Here is a 19,349-nt window from a genome sequence, read left to right as displayed (position 1 = left end):
CACTTGAAAATAATCAGAATTTCATTTATTTCAATGTTCTATTTCTTAGTATTGACTCATTATCATTACAGACATCTCTTCTGCAGAAATTATTGTCACATGATCCCACGAAGCGACCTAATGCATCTGAAATACTGGAGACTTTGAAGGAGTGGAAGAAGATTGCAGTGAAAAAGGAACGAAGCACGTGGTAGAGCCCTTTAGCTAAAAAAGTATCCTACTTTGGATATTCAATTTTTCTGTAACTGTCTAAAATCTTCTAGGGACTGCTGATGGTATTTACCTTCTATTTTAATTTTTCCCTTAATTTTTCACTACATTTTAGGAAGGTTTGAATCTTTTTTCTTTTTTTAACTTCAGAAACATTCATACATTTGCCTAATTTTCCTGGCTCATCTCCTTATTATAAACATTGGGGGGGGAATCTCTCAAATTTTTTATATCAATTAGTGAATCAATCAACTAATAATATTTATCAAGTGTTCACTCTTTCTAGGCCAAAAAATGTAAGATCTTTCCTTGTCTTAAATAGTTAACCAGCTTGTTAGAGAAATATGGTATCCCTAAAAAGATAAGTGATATAAAATCATTTTGGAAAACAATTTGGTCTGATCTGGTTAAGTTGAAGGTGTATATACCCTCAAAGCCATCAGTTCCATTCCCACTTGCATGCCTACAAGAATGTTCGTAGAAACTCTGTTTACAATAGCCAAAAGAACAAAAAACAATGTCCGTCACAAGAAGAATGGATAAATAGTTTCTTTTTCATACATTGTAATACTGCATAGCAGTGAAAATGAATGAATGACATGCTAAATGCAGTAACATGATACATCTGGTAGGAACATAATGTTAAGGGAACATAGCTGGTTACAGAAAATATAGACAGAATGGTTCTCTTTACATAAAGTTCCAGAGAGAATGCTAAACGAAAGAATTTTGTTTAGAAATGCAAACAAATGTGGTCAAACAATAAAAGGAAAGAAAGGAATAAAGAAATATTAAATCCCATAGTGGTTCTCTGAGGAGGGACAGAAGTGGTGTGACCCAGGGGGTGAACTGCAAAGGTAACAGTTGACCTTTTTTTTTTAAACTGGCTGTTGAGTTTACTACTGCTTACTGCCTAGTTATTCTTTTTTATCTTAAATACATCTTGTATCTATTAGAACACACACTTTAAAGAGATAACTGTGCCGGAAGGCAGGAGGTAAGCACAGAAAGCAGTCAATCTGGAGGGGTTCACGTTTCTCAAGAACCCTTTCTATTGAGGTATCATGGCTCAGGGCTTAGATGTGGTATTCCAGTGAGACTTCAAGTAGGGGAGGGATATAGCTGAGTAGAGACGAACAGTATGGGCAGTAGTCTGGGCAAGAGGCGTGGCTTGAGTTCTGGAAGAGATACACCTGAGAAACACTGAGTTATACTCGTTTGGCTTCCTGAATCCCTGGAGGGAGTACCAGAAGATAATTTGGGCGGCATCTTGGAAGAGCTCGAGGGTTGATTTAAACTTGAGAGCAATGAATTACCATTCTAAATTTGTCATATAATTTTACAATTTTTAAAATGAGCCAAATTTAGGCTAAGCAGAAAATTCCAGAGAAAATGCTTTTATAAAGGCTTAGGGCTATTTCTAAAAAGTTACTAAAAGCAGCTAATACGGTTTTCAACTCCCAATGCAGTATGTGACCAAGGCAGGGTTTATCAATGAATGCTAAAACTATTGGTTGAAAAGATATTGAGGAACAAGATCTTCACAGGACTTAAATATAATCCCACAGATGATATATCAGTTACAAGGGGGAGAAGGGAAATGCACCTTTACAATGGAAAGATCCCATTGTGTCCTCCATAACCACATGATTAAATCTAGCATCACTGAAGGTGGGACAAACTAATATTATGCTTCTCCTGATGTGGATTGATGTAAGAATTCTCTATCACACTATCACCTATTTAGTTTTCTTGCCCAAAGCATTTAACTGAAATTCAGTCATGAAGAAATTATTAGACAAACCCTGAATGAAGTCATTCTATAAGATAATTACCTTGGGCTTTTCAAAAAAGCCAATATCATAAAATAAAAAGTAGAGGAAGCATTCTAAATAGAGACTAGAGAGATATAATGACCAAATACAATGTTTGAATCTTGATTGTACCCTGGATGTTAAAAAGAAAAAAGAAAAAAACCCCAGCAAATAGCTGTAAAAGATGTTTTGGAGACAATTAAGAACATTTGGATATGGACTGCATATTAGATGGCGTTAGAGATCATTGTTAATTTTTGTAGGTGTGATAATATTGTGGTCATGCAGGAAAATGTCTTATTCTTAGGCAATGCATGAGGCAGTATTTAGGGGTGAAATGACATGATATTGGCAACTTTCTATTTTTTTAAAGATTTTTTATTTATTTATTTGAGAGAGAGAGCAGGAGCAGGGTGGGGGGTAGTGGTGGTGGAGAGGAAGAAGGAGAAGCTCAGCGGGGAGCCTGAAGTAGGGCTCGATCCCAGGACCCTGAAATCATGACCTGAGCCGAAGGTAGACATTTAACCGACTAAGCCACCCTGGCGCCCCAATATTGGCAACTTCCAAATGTTCAGCAAAAATCAATTATGTACATGGAGAGAGAAAATGGGGCAAAATGTTAACAACTGAACAACTGATACATCTAGATGGAGGATATAGAAGTTATTAATGCACATACGTGATTTAGCTTTTATACATATACGTGTGTGTGTGTGTGTGTGTGTGTGTGTGTGTGTGTGTGTGTATGGGCAGCTACATAATTTGTGGGACCCAGTGAAATGAAAACACGAGGCCTTTGTTCAAAAATTAAGCATGGGGTACTTCTTGAACATGGCACTTTGTGCAACTGCACCGGTTCCACACCCATGAGGTCAGACGTGTATGTGAATGTACACATATCCATGTACACACATATATGTGCACACACACATGTATCTGAGATGAAATGTTTAGAAGTCTAAATACCAGCTTCTCCAAGACTCCGTTATCCAGGACACTGACTAGAAACATAAACTCACAATATCCATTCCCTACTTGAGTGTTCACCATAACTTGAGGTTCCTGGCATGTTCACTTTTTATCATAGAATAATGAATGATGCCAATATTATTCATATTTATTTTCATAAATTTTTATGTTAAAACATACATCAAAACAGAGAATGGGGGGTGTCTGGGTGGCTCAGTTGGTTAAGCATCCAACTCTTGATTTTGGCTTAGGTCGTGATCTCATGGTGGTGGGATTGAGCCCCGTGTTGGGCTCTGCGTTCAGCGGGGAGCCTGCTTCTCTCCCTCTCCCTCTGCCCCAATCCCTGCTCTCTTTCTCAAATAAATAAGTAAAATCTTAAAAAAAAAAAAAGAGAAAAGAATAGTGAAACTCTATGTACCCTTCACCCAGTTTCAACAACGATCAGTATTCCATCCTTCTTGTTGTATATACCCCCTTCTTCTTTAAAATTTTCTTTTACTGGAGTATTCTAAAGCAAATCTCAGGCATTATATCATTTCACTTGTAAATACTTAAAAACATATCTCTGATATAAGATCTTTTGAATTTTAACAAAACCATGATAACATTGTCATTCAATAAAATTAATAAGATTTCCTTGATTGTCATCCAATAATCTTGTCTGTATTCCGTTTTCTTCACAAAAAAATATTTTTACTGGTTGTTTAAATCAGGATCCAACACTGTATGTAGCTGATGTCTCTTACTCTAACATTTACCCCTGTTTTCAGTTTTTCCTCTTGCCATTTTTCTGAGGAAGGAACTGGATCACATATCCTGTAGAATTTCCTTCATTCAGGATCTGACTGGTAACATCCCCATGGTGTCTAGTCAGAACTAGAAGCTTGATTTGATTCTGGTTCAGATTTTCTTCCCCAAGAATAATGCATCAGCGATGCTGTATACTTCCTTTGGCATCACTTTGGGAGGAATATGTTTGGTTTTTCCACTGTCGATGCTCTGAAGATTGATTGGTGGGCTCTGGGGCTGTCATGTCCTATCAGGTTTCCTACCCATCTTCCACCTAACGGTTTTGGCAACCATTGATGATTGTTTTTTGGATCCATTATTTCATTAAGGGTTGCAAAATAGGGGTTTTCAGATCCTATCAAACCTCTTTGTCATCTGTGATTCTTCTATAAAGAACTTAAATGGGACATATGGGATATTTATGTTTAAAATGAGTTGGTGCCCTGGCAAACTCCAAAGGTGACAAATGAGGTGTTTGTTTTTTGAGCAGGGGTGGGTGTGACCCAACCAGTTCTTTGAAACAGTGTGCTTAGAATGGGTTGGAGTGGAAGGAGACTGTATTTAAAAGACCAGAATGCTGAGAGGCTGTGCCGGCCTGGAAAAAATAGTGGGGTCAGAACCAAGAGAAGTTGGTAACTAATTGTGAGGATTAAGGAGAAGGTATGCAGCAGACATTACCTCCAGCTTTGTTTAAAGGCGTGTGGCTGGATTAGGACGCCATTACAGGAAATACAGGCCCCAATCACATTAACCCCCAAAGAGCTACTCATACTTGAGAGCTATTTTGTCTCACACTTTTATCTATTACACAATTTTTCATTAGAATTTAAGCCAATAGTGAGGCCACCGCATGTCTGTCCTCACGGTGAGGTGAACACTTATGGGAGGTAAAACGTGAGCTCTCACGTGGAGACGCAGTGTTTGGGTTGCAGCCAGAATATTCAAGTGAAGATGTAGAGCAGACTGTAGGAAACAACACGATAGGGACACGATGGAAAGGATGGAATCGTATGCAGAATAATGTGTATGTTATCTGGAAGCAACCCCTGCAGCTCAACTTTGAATCTAGGGGATTGCCAAGGGAGATCATATAGAGGAAAGCAGGCTAAGGGACAAAATATGGCAGACAGTCCATTTAGATATTTACTCTTTATATTGAAATGTCCACCCAGTCCTTAATGTCTATGATTCTGTGATTCTGTTATCTGTGACTGTGGCCTATCCCAAGCCTTCATTTCCTCAGATGGAGGGACTATGGTTGATCGATGTACGGTGGCCTCACTATTGGTTTAAACTCTGACTAAAAACTGTGTAATAGGTAAAACTGTGAGGCAAATATCTCTCAAATATGTGTGGCTCTTCAGGGGTTAATTCGAGACCTGTTATCAGTTTTCTATGCTGCGACAAATTACCACAAACTTGGAGGTTGAACACAACACACATTTATTCTCTTAGAGTTTTGGAGGCCAGACGTCTGAAATGAGTTTCACTGGGCTTAAGTCGAGGTGTTGGCAGGGCCATGCTCCTCTGGAGGCTCCCGCTTCATGACCCATGTTCACTGTTACTTGAATAAGCCCTCACCACACAGGTTGGCTGTGTTACTTGAATAAGGTTTTGCACCCAGTGGCTCTCTACTACGGTTTCTACCTAAAATTCCCTTCAAATTTTTTTAATAAAATTTTATTGAGATATAATTCACATACCATACAATTCACCCCTTTAAACTATACAGTTCAATGGTGTCAAGTATGTTCAGAGTTGTGCAGAAAACCCATACCCATTAGCACTCAATCCTCATCTTCCCCCAAAGACTAATCTACTACTAATTTACTTTCCATCTCTATAGATTCGCCCACTCTGGACATTTCATTTAAATGGAATCATACAATATGTGGTCTTTTTCACTTAGCATAGTGTTTTCAAGGTTCATCCATGTTGTGGCATGGATCAGTACTTCATTCCTTTATATTGCCAACTAATTATCAGTTATATGGATATGTCACATTTTATTTATCTTCATCAGTTGATGGACATTTGGGTTGTTTCCACTTTCCTGATATTATGAACAATGCTACTATGAATATTCATGGACAAGTTTTATATGGACGTGTTTTTGTTTCTCTTGGGTGAATACCTGGGAGTGGAAGGGCTGGGTCACATTGTAACCCTCATAACTGTGTATCCAGGTTACGTTCAGGACCAAATTCAGTGACTTCATAGTGTCCCATCATCCCCACTCAGAATGAAACTTCTCCCTAGTACTGCTGCTGTTTAGTACCTCAGTATTATGCTCACCAATTTGCCTTGGAGCTCAGTAATTCCTATGTGGCTCTCTGTGAATTTCTGGAAAGCAGGGACAGGCTCTCTCATTTTTTTATACCCCAAGGCGGTGAATGTACTGCCTTGCATAAAGCAGTAACTCCATAAGTGCTTTTGAATTGGTGGGAAATAAAAGTATTAAGAATTTCATATGCTTGATCCTACAAAATGTGTCTAATACTAAATGTTCACTTTCAAATTTCAACAATTAAATGGCAAATAACACTTAAAATAAAGGTGTTTAAGGCAAACCAATTTCTGTGTTAAAGTCTGTTTATTTTGCATTATAGAAGCTCTGGTATTTTGGATTTATATTAAAATGAAACACTTTAGAAATTATAGATAGGACTTTGAAAACTTAGCACAGTATAAACAAAAGTATATAACATGATGTGTTAAAATTTAAGTTTCAAATTTCACATAAATTTCACTGAAGCAAATTCAAATTCACTAAAGCGAATTTAAAAATTCTTTTTAATGTTTTGCTTCTGTTGGTTTTCATTATTGTCCTTGTGAAATCAACAAAGACTTACATTAATAAAAATAAATTTTTACTCATTGAAAGCCTGTATTTTTCATGTCGATGGATAAGAATGGAGGGATGTTTCCCACTCTCCAAGGGAGGTCTAGTTCTAGCCCTTGACCTGGAAATGCAGACCACAACTCTGGTAGAGTCACAGACTCCATCAAAGTTATTTGTATGTTCTCAGCCTAATTATGCATGAACATATTAAAAATATTCTTGGCCACTAGGCAGGTGGGAGGTTTTCTCCACAGTCATTAACAGGAGAAAAAGAAGTTGGTGCCTAACTCTGTTCCATCTAAATCAATCCACGTGGCTTTGGGAATGACTGCATGAATATCAGAATATTGGCTAAAAGGACAGGAAAGTATCTGACTGTAATTCCAAGGAAAGATGAACTTCTTTGTTTTAGCTATTAATTCAATTTTATTGTTTTTTAAGTGAAAAAGTAAATATTAAATAGTATTGTTCAATTGTATAATGGAGCGCAATTATACAATTGAGGAAGTCAGCATGTGTGGCCCAGCCCCTGGTGGGTTCTCTCACCTTGAAAGCTGAATGGTCTCAGAATGCAAAGGTGGGCTCTATCCCTGGTGAGGCAGAGGTCTGTAGTTGCGTGTAGGCAGGGAGATATTTTAGGGAGCCTGACAGGAGAACAAGTCAACTTTGCTCTCTACTCCAGCTTCACTGATAATAAATAAAGCCGACACTTTGAGCTCTCTCTGACTCCCATGTCTTACTTCTCAATTTGATCCAAAGTGAAGAGGGGAATAAGAGAGGTATCCTTAAGCCCCAGAAGCATCACAATCGAGTCTTGAATTGTAATTGCCCGTGTCTGTAACACTGGTGTTCTGAAATAGCATTCCGTTATTTTTCTGAAGTCTATGAACAACTATAAAGTACAAAGTATTTCCAAAGTTACAAAAAGAACACAACATATAAAAGGCCCTCTTTCTTTAGGCATAATGTGGGAATTCTAACTGTTCAATTGTGTATTTTTAGGAAACATTTCCCAAGTTTCTACTTTATTGAGAATAATCTTAGTCATGATCTGCCGAAGTTGGTCCTGGGCAATTTGAAGAGAGGTCTTCTTTATCTGTGATTTATGTGAGGAAAATAAAAGATTAATATGACTTGTACAGTAAACTATTCCAGAAAATTATGTTAACATAACATGTGTTTCGTAGCTGTGTTTGCTACTTACTCAGCTAAACCAGGAAAAGATACAAGAACCAACAAGTCTTCACTGTCAAGTATAAAGTCCTTAAATTCAAGTTAACAAAGCTGACTTGGGTGAATGTATTACAGGGGAAAGTACTTGACTCTATAAGACATCTGGCCAGTTTTAAACCCATTTGGAGTGGATTTCAACATTCTGATTTTTATAGTTCAGGGATAATATCTACATAAAAACTAGTTCTAAAAATTTTAAATATTTTTCAAGTACTATAGCTGAAGAAAGAATCTTTAAAAATAAATCATGAAAACAAATCATCCCCAATTAACTCAAAAATTCTTCCTTTTTGAAATAGAAGACCGAAAAATTCCCTTCTGCACATTTAGTTTCTGAAAAGTTAAAAGCACCTTTAATAAGGCCTCAATTAATGGGGAGCCTGGGTGGCTCAGGTGGTTAAGCTCAGGTCATGATCTCAGGGTCCTGGGACAGAGCCCCTTGTTGGGCTCCCTGCTCAGTGGGAGTCTGCTTCTCCCTCTCTCTCTGCACCGACCCCCCAACCCCCACTCGTGCTCTCTCTCTCAAATAGATTTTTTTAAAAAGGCCTCAATTATTTCTATATTCACTATTGCTTTAAGACATTGGTCCCACATTACCATTTGGATGGAGTAAGAAATTACCATTGTCTATGGGAAATGTGACTTTCACACACACAAGAAAAATCAAAGTTAAAAATCAAAGAACATTTGTATTCAATATTTTTAAAAAGTGCGAAGTATCCTCTTACCTTCATAGGCTGTTCCACACCAAATACAATACAGATGCTCTTCTCTTAAATAACCAGTCAATATTTGTAATTTTTCCAGTACCTAGATATAAGACATAGGCACATTAATAGTTCAAATTGAACAGAATCTTGGTTTTCTGATCTCTTGGATCCTGCCAAATTAGCCCAAAGCCATAAATCTGCTACTCTCTTAACCAGGTAGGAGAAGTATGAAGGGCAGAGTATATTAGAACATGTTCCAGTTTTTCAGCCACCCTGATATTTTCACAAGTCTGCCAGACACAAAGAGACCACTTGTTAACATTTAGAAAATAGGTTTGGGCTGGCTCTATTTTAATCACCATCCTTTAAAGACCCCTTCTACTTTCAAAGAATCTTCTTCCCTGGTGGGATGAGAGTGAACACTGCCCCCTTTGTCCTTAAAGTTCTCAACAATGGTCTCCCAGTTAAGCGGAACATTGGTTTTTCAAATTGTAAATGGTTCCTACAGAATGCTCATATACAAATAACCATAGAAATTGGATTCCTTTCTTGAATAATCTCCATATCCTTTGAACTATGTTTTCTGGCTTTGTTTATGGGTGGAGGAGAGAGGTACTCCTATAGAATCACTCCGGAAATTTAACAGGCAACAAGGTAGAAATTGAAATAATTTACATTTGCAGCTCATCCGTCATCCAAACCAAAGCTGAGATGAGAGTGTAAACTGAAGCCAAAGGAAGAAATTATATAGTTTTGGTAAAGTTATAATGTCGTGGTTCTCAAGAAGGGCTCAGAGTGTTAGTGGTGCCAGCGCTGAGACACCCTGCTCAAGGAACTGGTGCCAAAACGTACACTTAAGTCTTCACTCTTATATTCATCTTCATTTGGCTCTTTTTCTTCCTCTTCCTCTTCCTCAGTCTCCTCTTCAAGCCCCAACCAGTACCATGCTTCCCTGGGAAACTGAATGTTCTGAAAATGGGAGAATTATTCCCAATTAAACACAAGTATGTTCGTGTCAACATGAATTCATATTCTTTCAATTCCGTATTTACTGAGTGCTGCCTCAAGAGTTAAGCACTGTGCTGTATGAACCATGGGGATGAAGACCCAGTTGGAATACTGTCCCCAAGCTGCTGCCGGTCTAGTAAGGAAAAGACATGGGTATATGTAGCCTAATGGGTATAAAATAATACATATAAGGTAGAAATCTTAAGTGTCATGACACAGACACAAAATAAAATGCTATGAAAATATAGAAAAGTGGGAGATGGCTTCCAGCGATCTATTTACATATGAGGGAAATTTTACAAACGTTTTTGAGACTTAAAATGAAGTCATTTTATTTTGGTGGAAACATCAAAATAAAAAATAAAAGCAAAGTGAAATAAAAATAGAAGAAAAAATAGGATTTTAAAAACCACTCACATCTGAAACAGATAGTAATCTACCATGGTTTTACTAGTTAGGGACACAAAAGGTACTGAATATGGACTAAAAATAGGCTACTCTGGTTAATCAAATATTCTGGTGAACAGAATTTCCACACGCACCAGCTCTGAGTCATCGATACTCAAATAAGCAGAGAACAATTAAATATAAAAACATTATTTGACGCTTAGTGGGTAATTCAGACCACTCCGGTTCCTGCAGAGGACAAGTCATCGTGAGTACCAATCATCAAAGATCAGTAGTGCACGTTAAATGAAAGCTTTACCAGGTAGCAGGCTAGATACACTGGGCTTGGAGTTCTTTTCGTTCTTTTTTTTTTTCTAATCATAGGGAAAATCACACCGGGTGCCAAAAGTGTTCCAAACTGAATACACGTCAAAGGCTTGCCTTCTGAGTATCCAACTGCTGGCATGCTTGCTGGCTTCTCCTCAGGTCCCCTTCCAGCTTCACTTCATCATGCTTATGTTTAAATCGCAGTCTAAAAAAAAATAAAATCAATCAATCAATCAATCAATCGATCACAGTCTCATTGAAAGAAAACCACAGTCTGTACTCTCTTTACCCATTTTATGTGCCCAACTCCCAGAAAACATACGACAGGAAAGACAAGATGAAACCCAACGTAGCGCAAGCACAAAGTGTTACCGAAATTGCTCTGCAGCTGTTTCTTCAGCTTGGTTTTTCATGTGAATCTTTCTCCTGTAGCTTTCTAGTTTTTCCTCTGCTTTCCGTTTCAGTAATGCCTCATGACCAAGGCCGCTTTTCCCTGTTCAAACAGCAAACTCTGCTGAGGGACCTGCTGGCTTCACACTTTTAAAACATGGCAACTGACATATTTGCATATGACACACAATTCTAATCTGAGAACAATCACTCAAAATCATTTGACATGAATGACAGGAGAAAACAGTAGGGATTTTTTTTTTTTCTAAACCCAAACACACAATTTGATTTTTACAAGATCATTAGTCTGATCTCATATGATAGTCACGCTATATAAAATTTTTTAAATTGGGAAAACAGTATCAACTGTCATACTTTCATATAAATATCATGAACAAATAAAATAGATATTTTTCTCTTTAATTCATCCAAAGTATTTAGAAAAACACTGAGTGGATGAATCTGTCTTAGAAGACTTTTAGGACATTTCAAAGGACAAAAGTAGCTCTGCATTTTTAATGGTCACAGCATTTTTTCCCCATATTTTTATGATTTAAATTTTATTTTATACTCACTGAAATTTTTATTTTTAGTTTAAAAGATTTAGAAGTTTAAGAAAGATCTTACTGGGATGCCTGGGTGGCTCAGATGGTTAAGCATCTGCCTTCGGCTCAGGTCAGGATCCCAGAATCCTGGGATCGAGCCCCACATCAGGCTCTGTGCTCAGCAGGGAGCCTGCTTCTCCCTCTGCCTGCCTGTCTGCCTACTTGTGATCTCTCTCTCTCTCTGTCAAATAAATAAATAAAATCTTTAAAAAAAAAAAAAGAAATATCTTACTGAGGGTTTCCTGTGATTAGAACTGTAATAGTGCTACCATAAGAAAAGTATTTAGTAAGCAAATGTATGTATTAGATCTAAACATCAGTTCTTATTACTGGTAAATATACTCAAAAATAATTATATACCTGTTTTGACGTTGAGAGGAATTGGCTCAACAATACCATCTCCTAAGAAAAGAGAACAAAACACACAAACTACTTTAGAAATTCTTCCGCAAACTATAGGTGAGCATGGTATGCAACGTTACAATGTTCTATACATACCCTTCCAGCTTCAATGTCACTTGAGACTGAAAACTGACTATACTCTATAATCAACTACCTCCCTTGCCATCAAATACCTGCTCCTCAGTAAGGCTGCCCCACAGGGCCCTCTGAAGGTAGGGTTTCCTGAAGTGAAAACACCGATACTCTATGTCCAAGAGGGCGGCAGCCTCCAGAGAAAGCAAAGCCTTGCTAGGTGAGGATCAAAGCCATTACAATAAAGAAGAGAAGACGAGAAAGACAGCTTACTACAAACATATGGCCTCTCCATCTTAATAAACAGTCTCACTTTCTAAAAGGGAAGCGAGAGTTGAGCTTGTCCAACCAGATGCTCATTTAGGCAGCTGCCACAGGTACAGAGCGAGCAGGGCAGAGTGCTGCCATCCTCCTCAATGTCATTTCACTGTCCTTGGGCCGTTGCACTCCTCAACCCTTCTCTTGTCACCATTCTTAGCTGCTGCCTTCATTGTAAGTCTCGTCCATCCCAGATGTTAGCGCCTTCAAGGCTGAGCTGGGCTGATAAGTAGCTCTTGATGGCAAACGGTTGTCTAAAGTGGCGTAGGAAGATGGAAGTTCTCTATATGGCTTGTTAGCATATAAGAGACTAGCTAAATTGTCTTAATTTCGGTGGAGATGGGTAAAGAGTCGTCTCTGGTACTCATCAATAGATCACCATTTGGTGGTTAGGAACACCTGCTTCTGTCCAGACGGAACTTACCACTCTTGCCAAGGGCCTGACCACTTTTATATCCCATCTTTTGGAGCAGAGCAAACCCTTTGTTTTCACAGCCTAGTGCATTCTTCAACCCAATGTCACGTCTTTCTTGTTCTTCTTCTTTTAAACTCTTCTGCCTATTTTTCAAATTAGCTTCCTGTTGCTTTTCTTCTTTTCGACGGGCTTCTCGGATCTGCCTCAGCATTGGCAATCCTGGTCTGATGTCTTGTCTGAAGAATAAGGGAAAAGGTGATTTTGGATGAGTACCTGAAGTTTTCTCATAACTTTGCTACTTACTCATTTGACACTGCTTAAAAGTTCACTACCTCTATGATCACCTTTGTTATTATTGATATTAGAACATAATCAGTGACCTCTGAGAATGGCTGTTTTAATAAAAATAATGAAGGCTGGTGCCAGATTGTAGGAAACTAAAGGAAGTATAGAGTTGAAGAAAGTAATTTTACACTAATTTTTCTAGGAGGTTGGAAATAATAAAGAGCAAAGTTGAATACTAGCTAGAAGAGACAATAAGAAAATAAAGCAGAAGAGAAATTTCCTTGAAAGAGGAGAATAACAAGAATCAAGGGCAGAATTCAATGTTTAGTATTAAAAGGGAAATAAAGGTTCCTAGTATCTTTAATATGAAAATGTAGGCGATGTTTCCATAAAGCAATGAAACTAACCTTCCAACCCGCATTTAAAATCAATGTCATTACTTAGGAGTCTCCTACATGCCATTACATGAGATGTACACATTTACTTACTGGACATTAATGAAGGAATCTGACATATAGTCCTCTTCTTCTGCCATGTTCAACTTCATACAGCAAAAGTTTCTACAAATCAAATAGGATAAAGTAACAATACCTATAATTTCAGTTTATAATGGAAATAGATCTGTCTCTGCAGCCCTCCCACACATTCAAGTGCCTCCCAGCATCTTTCTGTGTGAAGCTCCCCAACAACTCATTCTCTTCTACCCCAAGCCTCCTTCATCTCCTATTATTTTCAAATGAATGTTACTACAATCTGCCCATTCCTGACCTCTTATAAACCTCTGCCAAGCCTTCCTCTACAATACCCCTCATTTTTCCTATAGTTAAGGCATTTCTTTCTCACCTAAACTATTACAACAACTTCCTAACTGGTCTCATTGCAATTGGGCTCTCCTCTTCCAATCTGTCTCCTACACGCTCTCCAGAGTGTTGTTTTTTTAAGACAACTTTTTTTTTTAAGCTTATTTATTTTTTTTAATCTCTACACCCAACGTAGGGCTCGAACTCACAACTCTGAGATCAAGAGTCGGGGGGGAAATTGGAGGGGGAGACGAACCACGAGAGACGATGGACTCTGAAAAACAAACTGAGGGTTCTAGAGGGGAGGGGGGTGGGAGGATGGGTTAGCCTGGTGATGGGTATTAAAGAGGGCACATTCTACATGGAGCACTGGGTGTTATGCACAAACAATGAATCATGGAACACTATATCTAAAACTAATGATGTAATGTATGGTGATTAACATAACAATAAAAAATTTTTAAAAAAAAGAGTCGTGTGCTCTTCCCACTAAGCCAGCCAGGTGGCCCCAGAGTGTCAGGTCATTTAACCTGTTTCAAATCCTTCAATAAGCTTTACCCTGTAGACATTGGAGGACCAGTCACTCTAACATGGTAGCAGGAGGGATCCTTCATAATCTGACCTCTGACGCTCCTTTAGGATTCAATATTCAAGTCATATGGGCTTCACATTGCCCTGTGAACATACTACAGACATTTCCTTCCTCCTGGGCCTCGGTGACCCTCCTTCACAAAGTCTGTCCTGACCATTCCAGGCCTTGCTCTACAGCACTTCATGTCCAAGCTGCTCATTTAAAACTTGATACAGTTAACATCTTACTTATATGGAAACATTTTTGAGGAGAGTTTCCATCCAAAATAGTTAAAATCATGTAATTATCTTCCCTTAGAGGTATAAAATAATTATCAAGAAAAGTGCACCTCAAACTTTATTATGTATAGGAATTGCCTCAGGATCTTCTTAAAATCCAGAGTCTGATTCTGAACTAGAGCCTGAAGTTCTGTATTTCTATTAGGCTCCCAGGTGACATCGATGCTGCTGGTCCAGTGGCTAGTTACGAAGGGTACTCATTTGTTGCAGTGCATACATGCTGTTTTTGCCTGCATCCTTTCCTTTGAGGACCCAGCCCTCTGCCCTCCATGCAGTTCTAGTGGAAGGTGGCAATCTCGGTACTCTGTACTGGGGACTCCCAATTCTGGTACACTATGTCCCAGCAACAGAGGAGGTGATGAGCTAACCAGGGCAGATAAGCATCTCTTTCCTTACGTGATATGAATATACAGATTGTGGGGGGAAAGAAATCTCTTCCCTGGGGTTTCTGAACTGGAAGTATGTGAAGCTGGGCTCCAAATGGCCACCTTCCTGGCCATTTGAAGGGATTCTATTCTGCAGAATGAAACCAGATAGAAAAAATGCACAAAGGTAGTCCTAAGAGCAATGAGTCTCTACCTCTAGTTCCTAAGACCCTGATTCCTATAGCTCTTTCTTTGATGCTGTGACTAACATTCTTCCCAGTTACATGGGCTAATAAATCTCCTCATTTCTTAAACTTGGAATAGGGATTCTGTCAACTGCAACTGAGAGTTTGGACAATTACACTGGATGGGAAAACTATAACTGTACTGTTTTTGTTTGTTTGTTTTTATAATTTTTTAGTGTATATCTTCTAAACCAGGCTGTAAACCCCAAAGACAAGTTCCCTATATCCCTACCACCATGGCCCAAACACCATAAATTCTAAATGTTTAGCCTTGATAAGAACAAGAAGGGTCTTCACTCTGTGATTTTGTAATAATAGAATACTTTTCTCCCTAGGCCATCATGTCTTAAAACAAATGTACAGATAATGAATTTTTATGAGGCAAACACTCTTGTAACCAAGTGGTAGCCTCCAAGATGGCCCCCAATGATTCTTGCCTCTTGGTTTTCCACATCCTTGTGCAGTCCCCTTCCACAGTGACCAGGACTGATCTGTAACCAATAAGGTATTGTGGAAATGATGGAGAGTGACTTCTTGGTCATAAAAGACACTACAGCTCTTAGATCACTCTAACTCTGGTTAGATTACTCATTCTAAAGAAAGTCAGCTGTCATGTACTGACGACACTTAAGCAGCTCTATGGAAAGGTCCACACAGGAAGACCTGAGGCCTCCTGTCCACAACCATTACAAACTTGGGAGCCACATGATTGAGACATCTTAGAAACAGAGCCTCAAGCCCCAGTCAAACCTTCAAATGATTCAGCCTGGGCTAGCATCTTCACTACATCTTCTTAAGAAAGTCTGAGCTAAGCTAAACTACTAACAAATTCCTGATCCATAGAAACTGTGAGATAATAAGTGATTATAGTTATTTCAAGCTGCTAAATTTTGGGATAACTTATTATACAGTAAAAAATAATATAACACATCAACCATATCACAACCCTTGTCAGCTACCCAGGAGCCCTCTTTGTCCCCTACCAACTGTATCATTTTCTTACTTTTCTTCAGAGTTTCATCAGCCATGTGTGCATCCTTAAACATTATCATTTTTCTTTTTATTATAATAAGTTAAAAATATGTAAGATTATACATAGCATTTGTGATAATTCACCCACTGTCTCTAAACTTCAAATTCTTCATTTCTAATAATAGTATTCTTACACGTAATGGTTTAGCGCCTACCCGGTATCTCAAACACTTTGATCCCATTTAATCATTAACAACTATATAAGGTAGGAATAGTTAGTCCAGCTTTTTAGTTGGAGAAATTAAGGCTCAGTACGGCTAAATGACTTGCTCAACACCACAAAAAAATCCAGGTCTCAGTGCTCTTGCTACTGCAAACAGGGTTAGATTATTTTTAAGGGACCCATTTAGCTCTAAGGTGTTAGGCAGATCTGAATGGGGGTTCCAGGTTTGTTTTTTTTTAACTCCCCCTCTGTGGGTACAATATTCTTTAGCATCATCTAGTCGCATCAAGCACAAGGATAAACTTCCTAAAGCGATAATCCAGGCACAGATGATGGTGGCTTGGACCACAATAACAGCAGTGGAAGTGGTGAGAAGTGGTCGGACTCTGGGTATATTTTAAAGGTAGATCTAAGGAGACTGGCTGATAGATCGGAGGCGGTGTGTCAAAGAGAGAAGTCTACGATTACTCCAAGACTTTTGGTCTGAAGAGCGGGAAGAGTGGAGTTACCAGTTTTTGAGAGTGGTTAGACTGTAGTAGGTCTGGTTCGGGTGAGGTGAGGTTTGTTTTGTTTTGGCAGACAGCGGGCAGGAAGGTGGCAACAAAAACGCTGCTTCAGGCCTACGGAGAATCCCATTACACACCCGAGGGGAGAGAAGGGCTAAGGAGCTGGACATACAATAGAAACCTAACCAAAAAACCTCAGAGCCCTCCTCTCTCCACCCCAGGGACTGCTGATTCCTCCCTTTTCGCGTCCATCCCAGCCGCAAGCATCGCGCAGACGCGACGACTCCCGGGTGGGCATGTAGGTCATGGTGTGATGGGGTAGTCACAACAAGCGCACAGCCCACCGCCCTTTACCATTCTATCTGGCGTCCCCACCTCCTTACCTGGCAGCTCTACTCGCCCCGGGCCAGCTTGCGAGAGCGCGCGCGGCGCATGCGCCCACCTACCAGCAGGGGACGTCTGAGCCTCAGGTCCCACCTGAGTTTCCTAGCGAGCAATCAATTGGAAACCTGTGGCAGGGGAGACTAGGAGGATGTAATTAGTGCGCTTGCGCAAGACCAGCCTTCTGCGCATGCGCTCTCCTTTCGTTTCCTGCCGGCAGGAGTGAGGGAGGCGGGGCATCCGGGTCGTTTGGCGGATGCTTCTGGCCCCGGAACTCAGCTGTGCGGCCCCTGCCAGACTAGGAGGTGAGGCCACCCTCGTCTGCCGCCAGAGCATGCACGGTGACACGCATACACACCCTTGTCCCCTCGTACGTTTTCAGAGGGCTGGAGAGGAAAATCGAGTTTGTAATGAACATTTTCCTTTCTCAGTCTCCGGGCTCGGTTCCGGGCCACCGTCACCTGTCGTTGACAGTCCGAGTGGCCTTGGCGAGGCCTGCGGCGGCCTCTTGCACATCCCCTAGGCCGGGCAGTGAGCTACGGTGGTCCTCCGAGTAGCCGGGTTAACCCAGACCTGCAGCGCGCACAGCATCTGCGGGCTGCATTTCCCCCAGCGTCCGGGGTTGCCACTGAAGCTTCTGCCACGGGGATGTGGCTCCCTCACCCCATCCCCGTAGGAAGGCTTTTGGAGACTTCCAGTGTGACATCTTTATGCTGGGTGTTTTGACGTCCTCCTGGGCCAGGGGAGGGTAAAAGTGCTGTGCACCGAGCAGTGGGCGAGGAAAGAGGAGGATGGATTATCAGACCCAGCCGGTGTTTGATCTGGGTGCTTAAGTTTTAGCATTTATGGAATGAGTTAATGACATGTGTTTTGCTACGCATTTTTCTTCTGGAATAATGCCTTATTTGCCACGTATATCCCAACGAAGGCCTTGAACCCACGACTCCAAGTTCAAGAATCGCAGGTTCTACTGACTGAGCCAGCCAGGTGCCCTGCTATTTGCAAAATTTATTTTAATTTTCCTTTTACCCCTTTTTTCATTTTTCCTCACCAAGCATGACTTTGATTTATGTTCATTTTTGTTTTACGCTGGTCCTTTAGAATTAGGTTCTTGGGTTTTACCTCAAAGAAATTAACGTAAGTTTCCCCCAAATGAAATGAGAAGTAAAGCCATACTTTAAACTTCTTGGTGGTTACGTTCATTAAGCTTGACTTTTAACATTAAAAAAATCCTTACAAGTATTTTTTAATTTGTTAAGGTGTGACTTTTAAACTTCAGTAATGGAGCTAGCCCACAGTTTATTGCTAAATGAAGAAGCTTTGGCTCAAATCACTGAAGCAAAGAGACCAGTTTTTATCTTTGAATGGTTGAGATTTCTTGATAAAGTCTTGGTTGCTGCCAACAAGGTATGGAATTTTTTTTTCCAGCTGGGTTTACATAATGAAGAGTATTATATGCTTATGATTTGTAAAAAAACAAGCATTATGTTTTGGAAAGGTTGTGGGTCACTTATGGAATGAGAATGTTATGCTGGAATAGGAATTTTAGTCTGTCCTTTTTCTGTTTTGTCACAGAACCTGAGTCTCCTTTGAACCTAGTTCTTTGCCTACTTCATGTCTCTATGTGAACAGTTGATTGTGCCTGGAGAAAAATATGATTATATGACTGCCGACATTTTAAATTCATTTATCTCCAACTTCAAGTGGTCCCTCAGTGCTGTCTAGCAATCCCAATATCTTTACTTATCTCCCTGAGGAGTTATAACAGGGTTTTTTTTTTTGCTGTTTTCTTCTTCCTACGTAGTCTATTTTATCCTAGTTGCTTTTCCTTATCTATATGTTTTATTTTCTCTTTAAAATTAGGTATTTTCCTCAAATATCTGATGACGTTTGGCATCTGTTCAAATTTAAGAATGAGTAGTAAGTTCTCTGGGCAGGATGAAGTTCATTAACTGTGCTTCGTGTAGGCTAGTCCTGTTGTTTGAGGAGCCCCTGACGTTGGTATCATAGGTTTCTCTTAGCTACTCATTCCCTGGAAGAGACATTTCTACTCTAGTGTCCTAGGGTGTATCACCAGCTGCCTAGATTCTAGGAACTGGGGGAGAAGGCTAGGGACTTCAACATCCAGTATGTAAACTTTCATTTAACCCCCCTGTCTTCAGCTCAGTTTTCCCAGCCCACAGCTGTTCTTGAGTTCCCTAAGTCCAGAAT

General features: G+C 39.7%; 3 protein-coding genes across 5 annotated transcripts in view; 2 read left to right on the top strand and 1 right to left on the bottom strand.

Moving 5' to 3' along the window:
- The window catches only part of EIF2AK2 (eukaryotic translation initiation factor 2 alpha kinase 2), a 32,989-nt gene extending 30,536 nt beyond the window's left edge, over positions 1-2,453 (top strand). For all 3 annotated transcript variants that reach the window (XM_032410297.1, XM_032410298.1, XM_032410296.1), the window contains one exon: positions 72-2,453. In XM_032410297.1, the coding sequence (XP_032266188.1) occupies positions 72-194 (123 nt within the window). In that variant the 3' untranslated portion in view covers positions 195-2,453. The remainder of the gene's footprint in view (positions 1-71) is intronic.
- Positions 2,454-3,352: 899 nt separating this feature from the next.
- Positions 3,353-17,303, bottom strand: GPATCH11 (G-patch domain containing 11). The gene is made up of 9 exons (XM_032410294.1): positions 17,141-17,303; positions 13,265-13,336; positions 12,501-12,727; positions 11,645-11,686; positions 10,662-10,782; positions 10,404-10,494; positions 9,420-9,536; positions 8,586-8,667; positions 3,353-7,720 (listed from the first exon to the last, which is right to left on the bottom strand). Exons 2-9 carry the CDS (start codon positions 13,321-13,323, stop codon positions 7,665-7,667), a joined length of 795 nt encoding a protein of 264 aa, XP_032266185.1. The 5' UTR covers positions 13,324-13,336; positions 17,141-17,303; the 3' UTR covers positions 3,353-7,664.
- A 54-nt stretch (positions 17,304-17,357) lies between these two features.
- HEATR5B (HEAT repeat containing 5B) overlaps positions 17,358-19,349 on the top strand; it is a 109,433-nt gene continuing 107,441 nt past the window's right edge. The window contains exons 1-2 of the mRNA XM_032410292.1: positions 17,358-17,443; positions 18,398-18,545. Of these exons, the coding sequence (XP_032266183.1) occupies positions 18,420-18,545 (126 nt within the window). The 5' untranslated portion in view covers positions 17,358-17,443; positions 18,398-18,419. The remainder of the gene's footprint in view (positions 17,444-18,397; positions 18,546-19,349) is intronic.

The sequence above is a fragment of the Phoca vitulina genome, unplaced genomic scaffold, assembly GCF_004348235.1.
Source record: "Phoca vitulina isolate PV1807 unplaced genomic scaffold, GSC_HSeal_1.0 scaffold12, whole genome shotgun sequence".
NCBI classification, from domain to species: domain Eukaryota; kingdom Metazoa; phylum Chordata; class Mammalia; order Carnivora; family Phocidae; genus Phoca; species Phoca vitulina.
The sequence above is the reverse complement of the archived record's forward strand: the minus strand, read 5'-3'. Positions and strand labels throughout refer to the sequence as shown.

What these genes read in the sequence shown, in the direction of transcription:
- GPATCH11 (XM_032410294.1), bottom strand. Translation starts at nt 13,323, where the DNA reads ATGAAGTTGAACATGGCAGAAGAAGAGGACTATATGTCAGATTCCTTC. An exon ending in ACAGCTGCAGAGCAATTTCG is followed by an intron (nt 10,495 to 10,661) that starts GTAACACTTTGT and finishes ATTTTTTTTTAG; the next exon opens with ACTGCGATTTAAACATAAGC. An exon ending in AGCAGTTGGATACTCAGAAG is followed by an intron (nt 9,537 to 10,403) that starts GCAAGCCTTTGA and finishes TCCCATTTTCAG; the next exon opens with AACATTCAGTTTCCCAGGGA.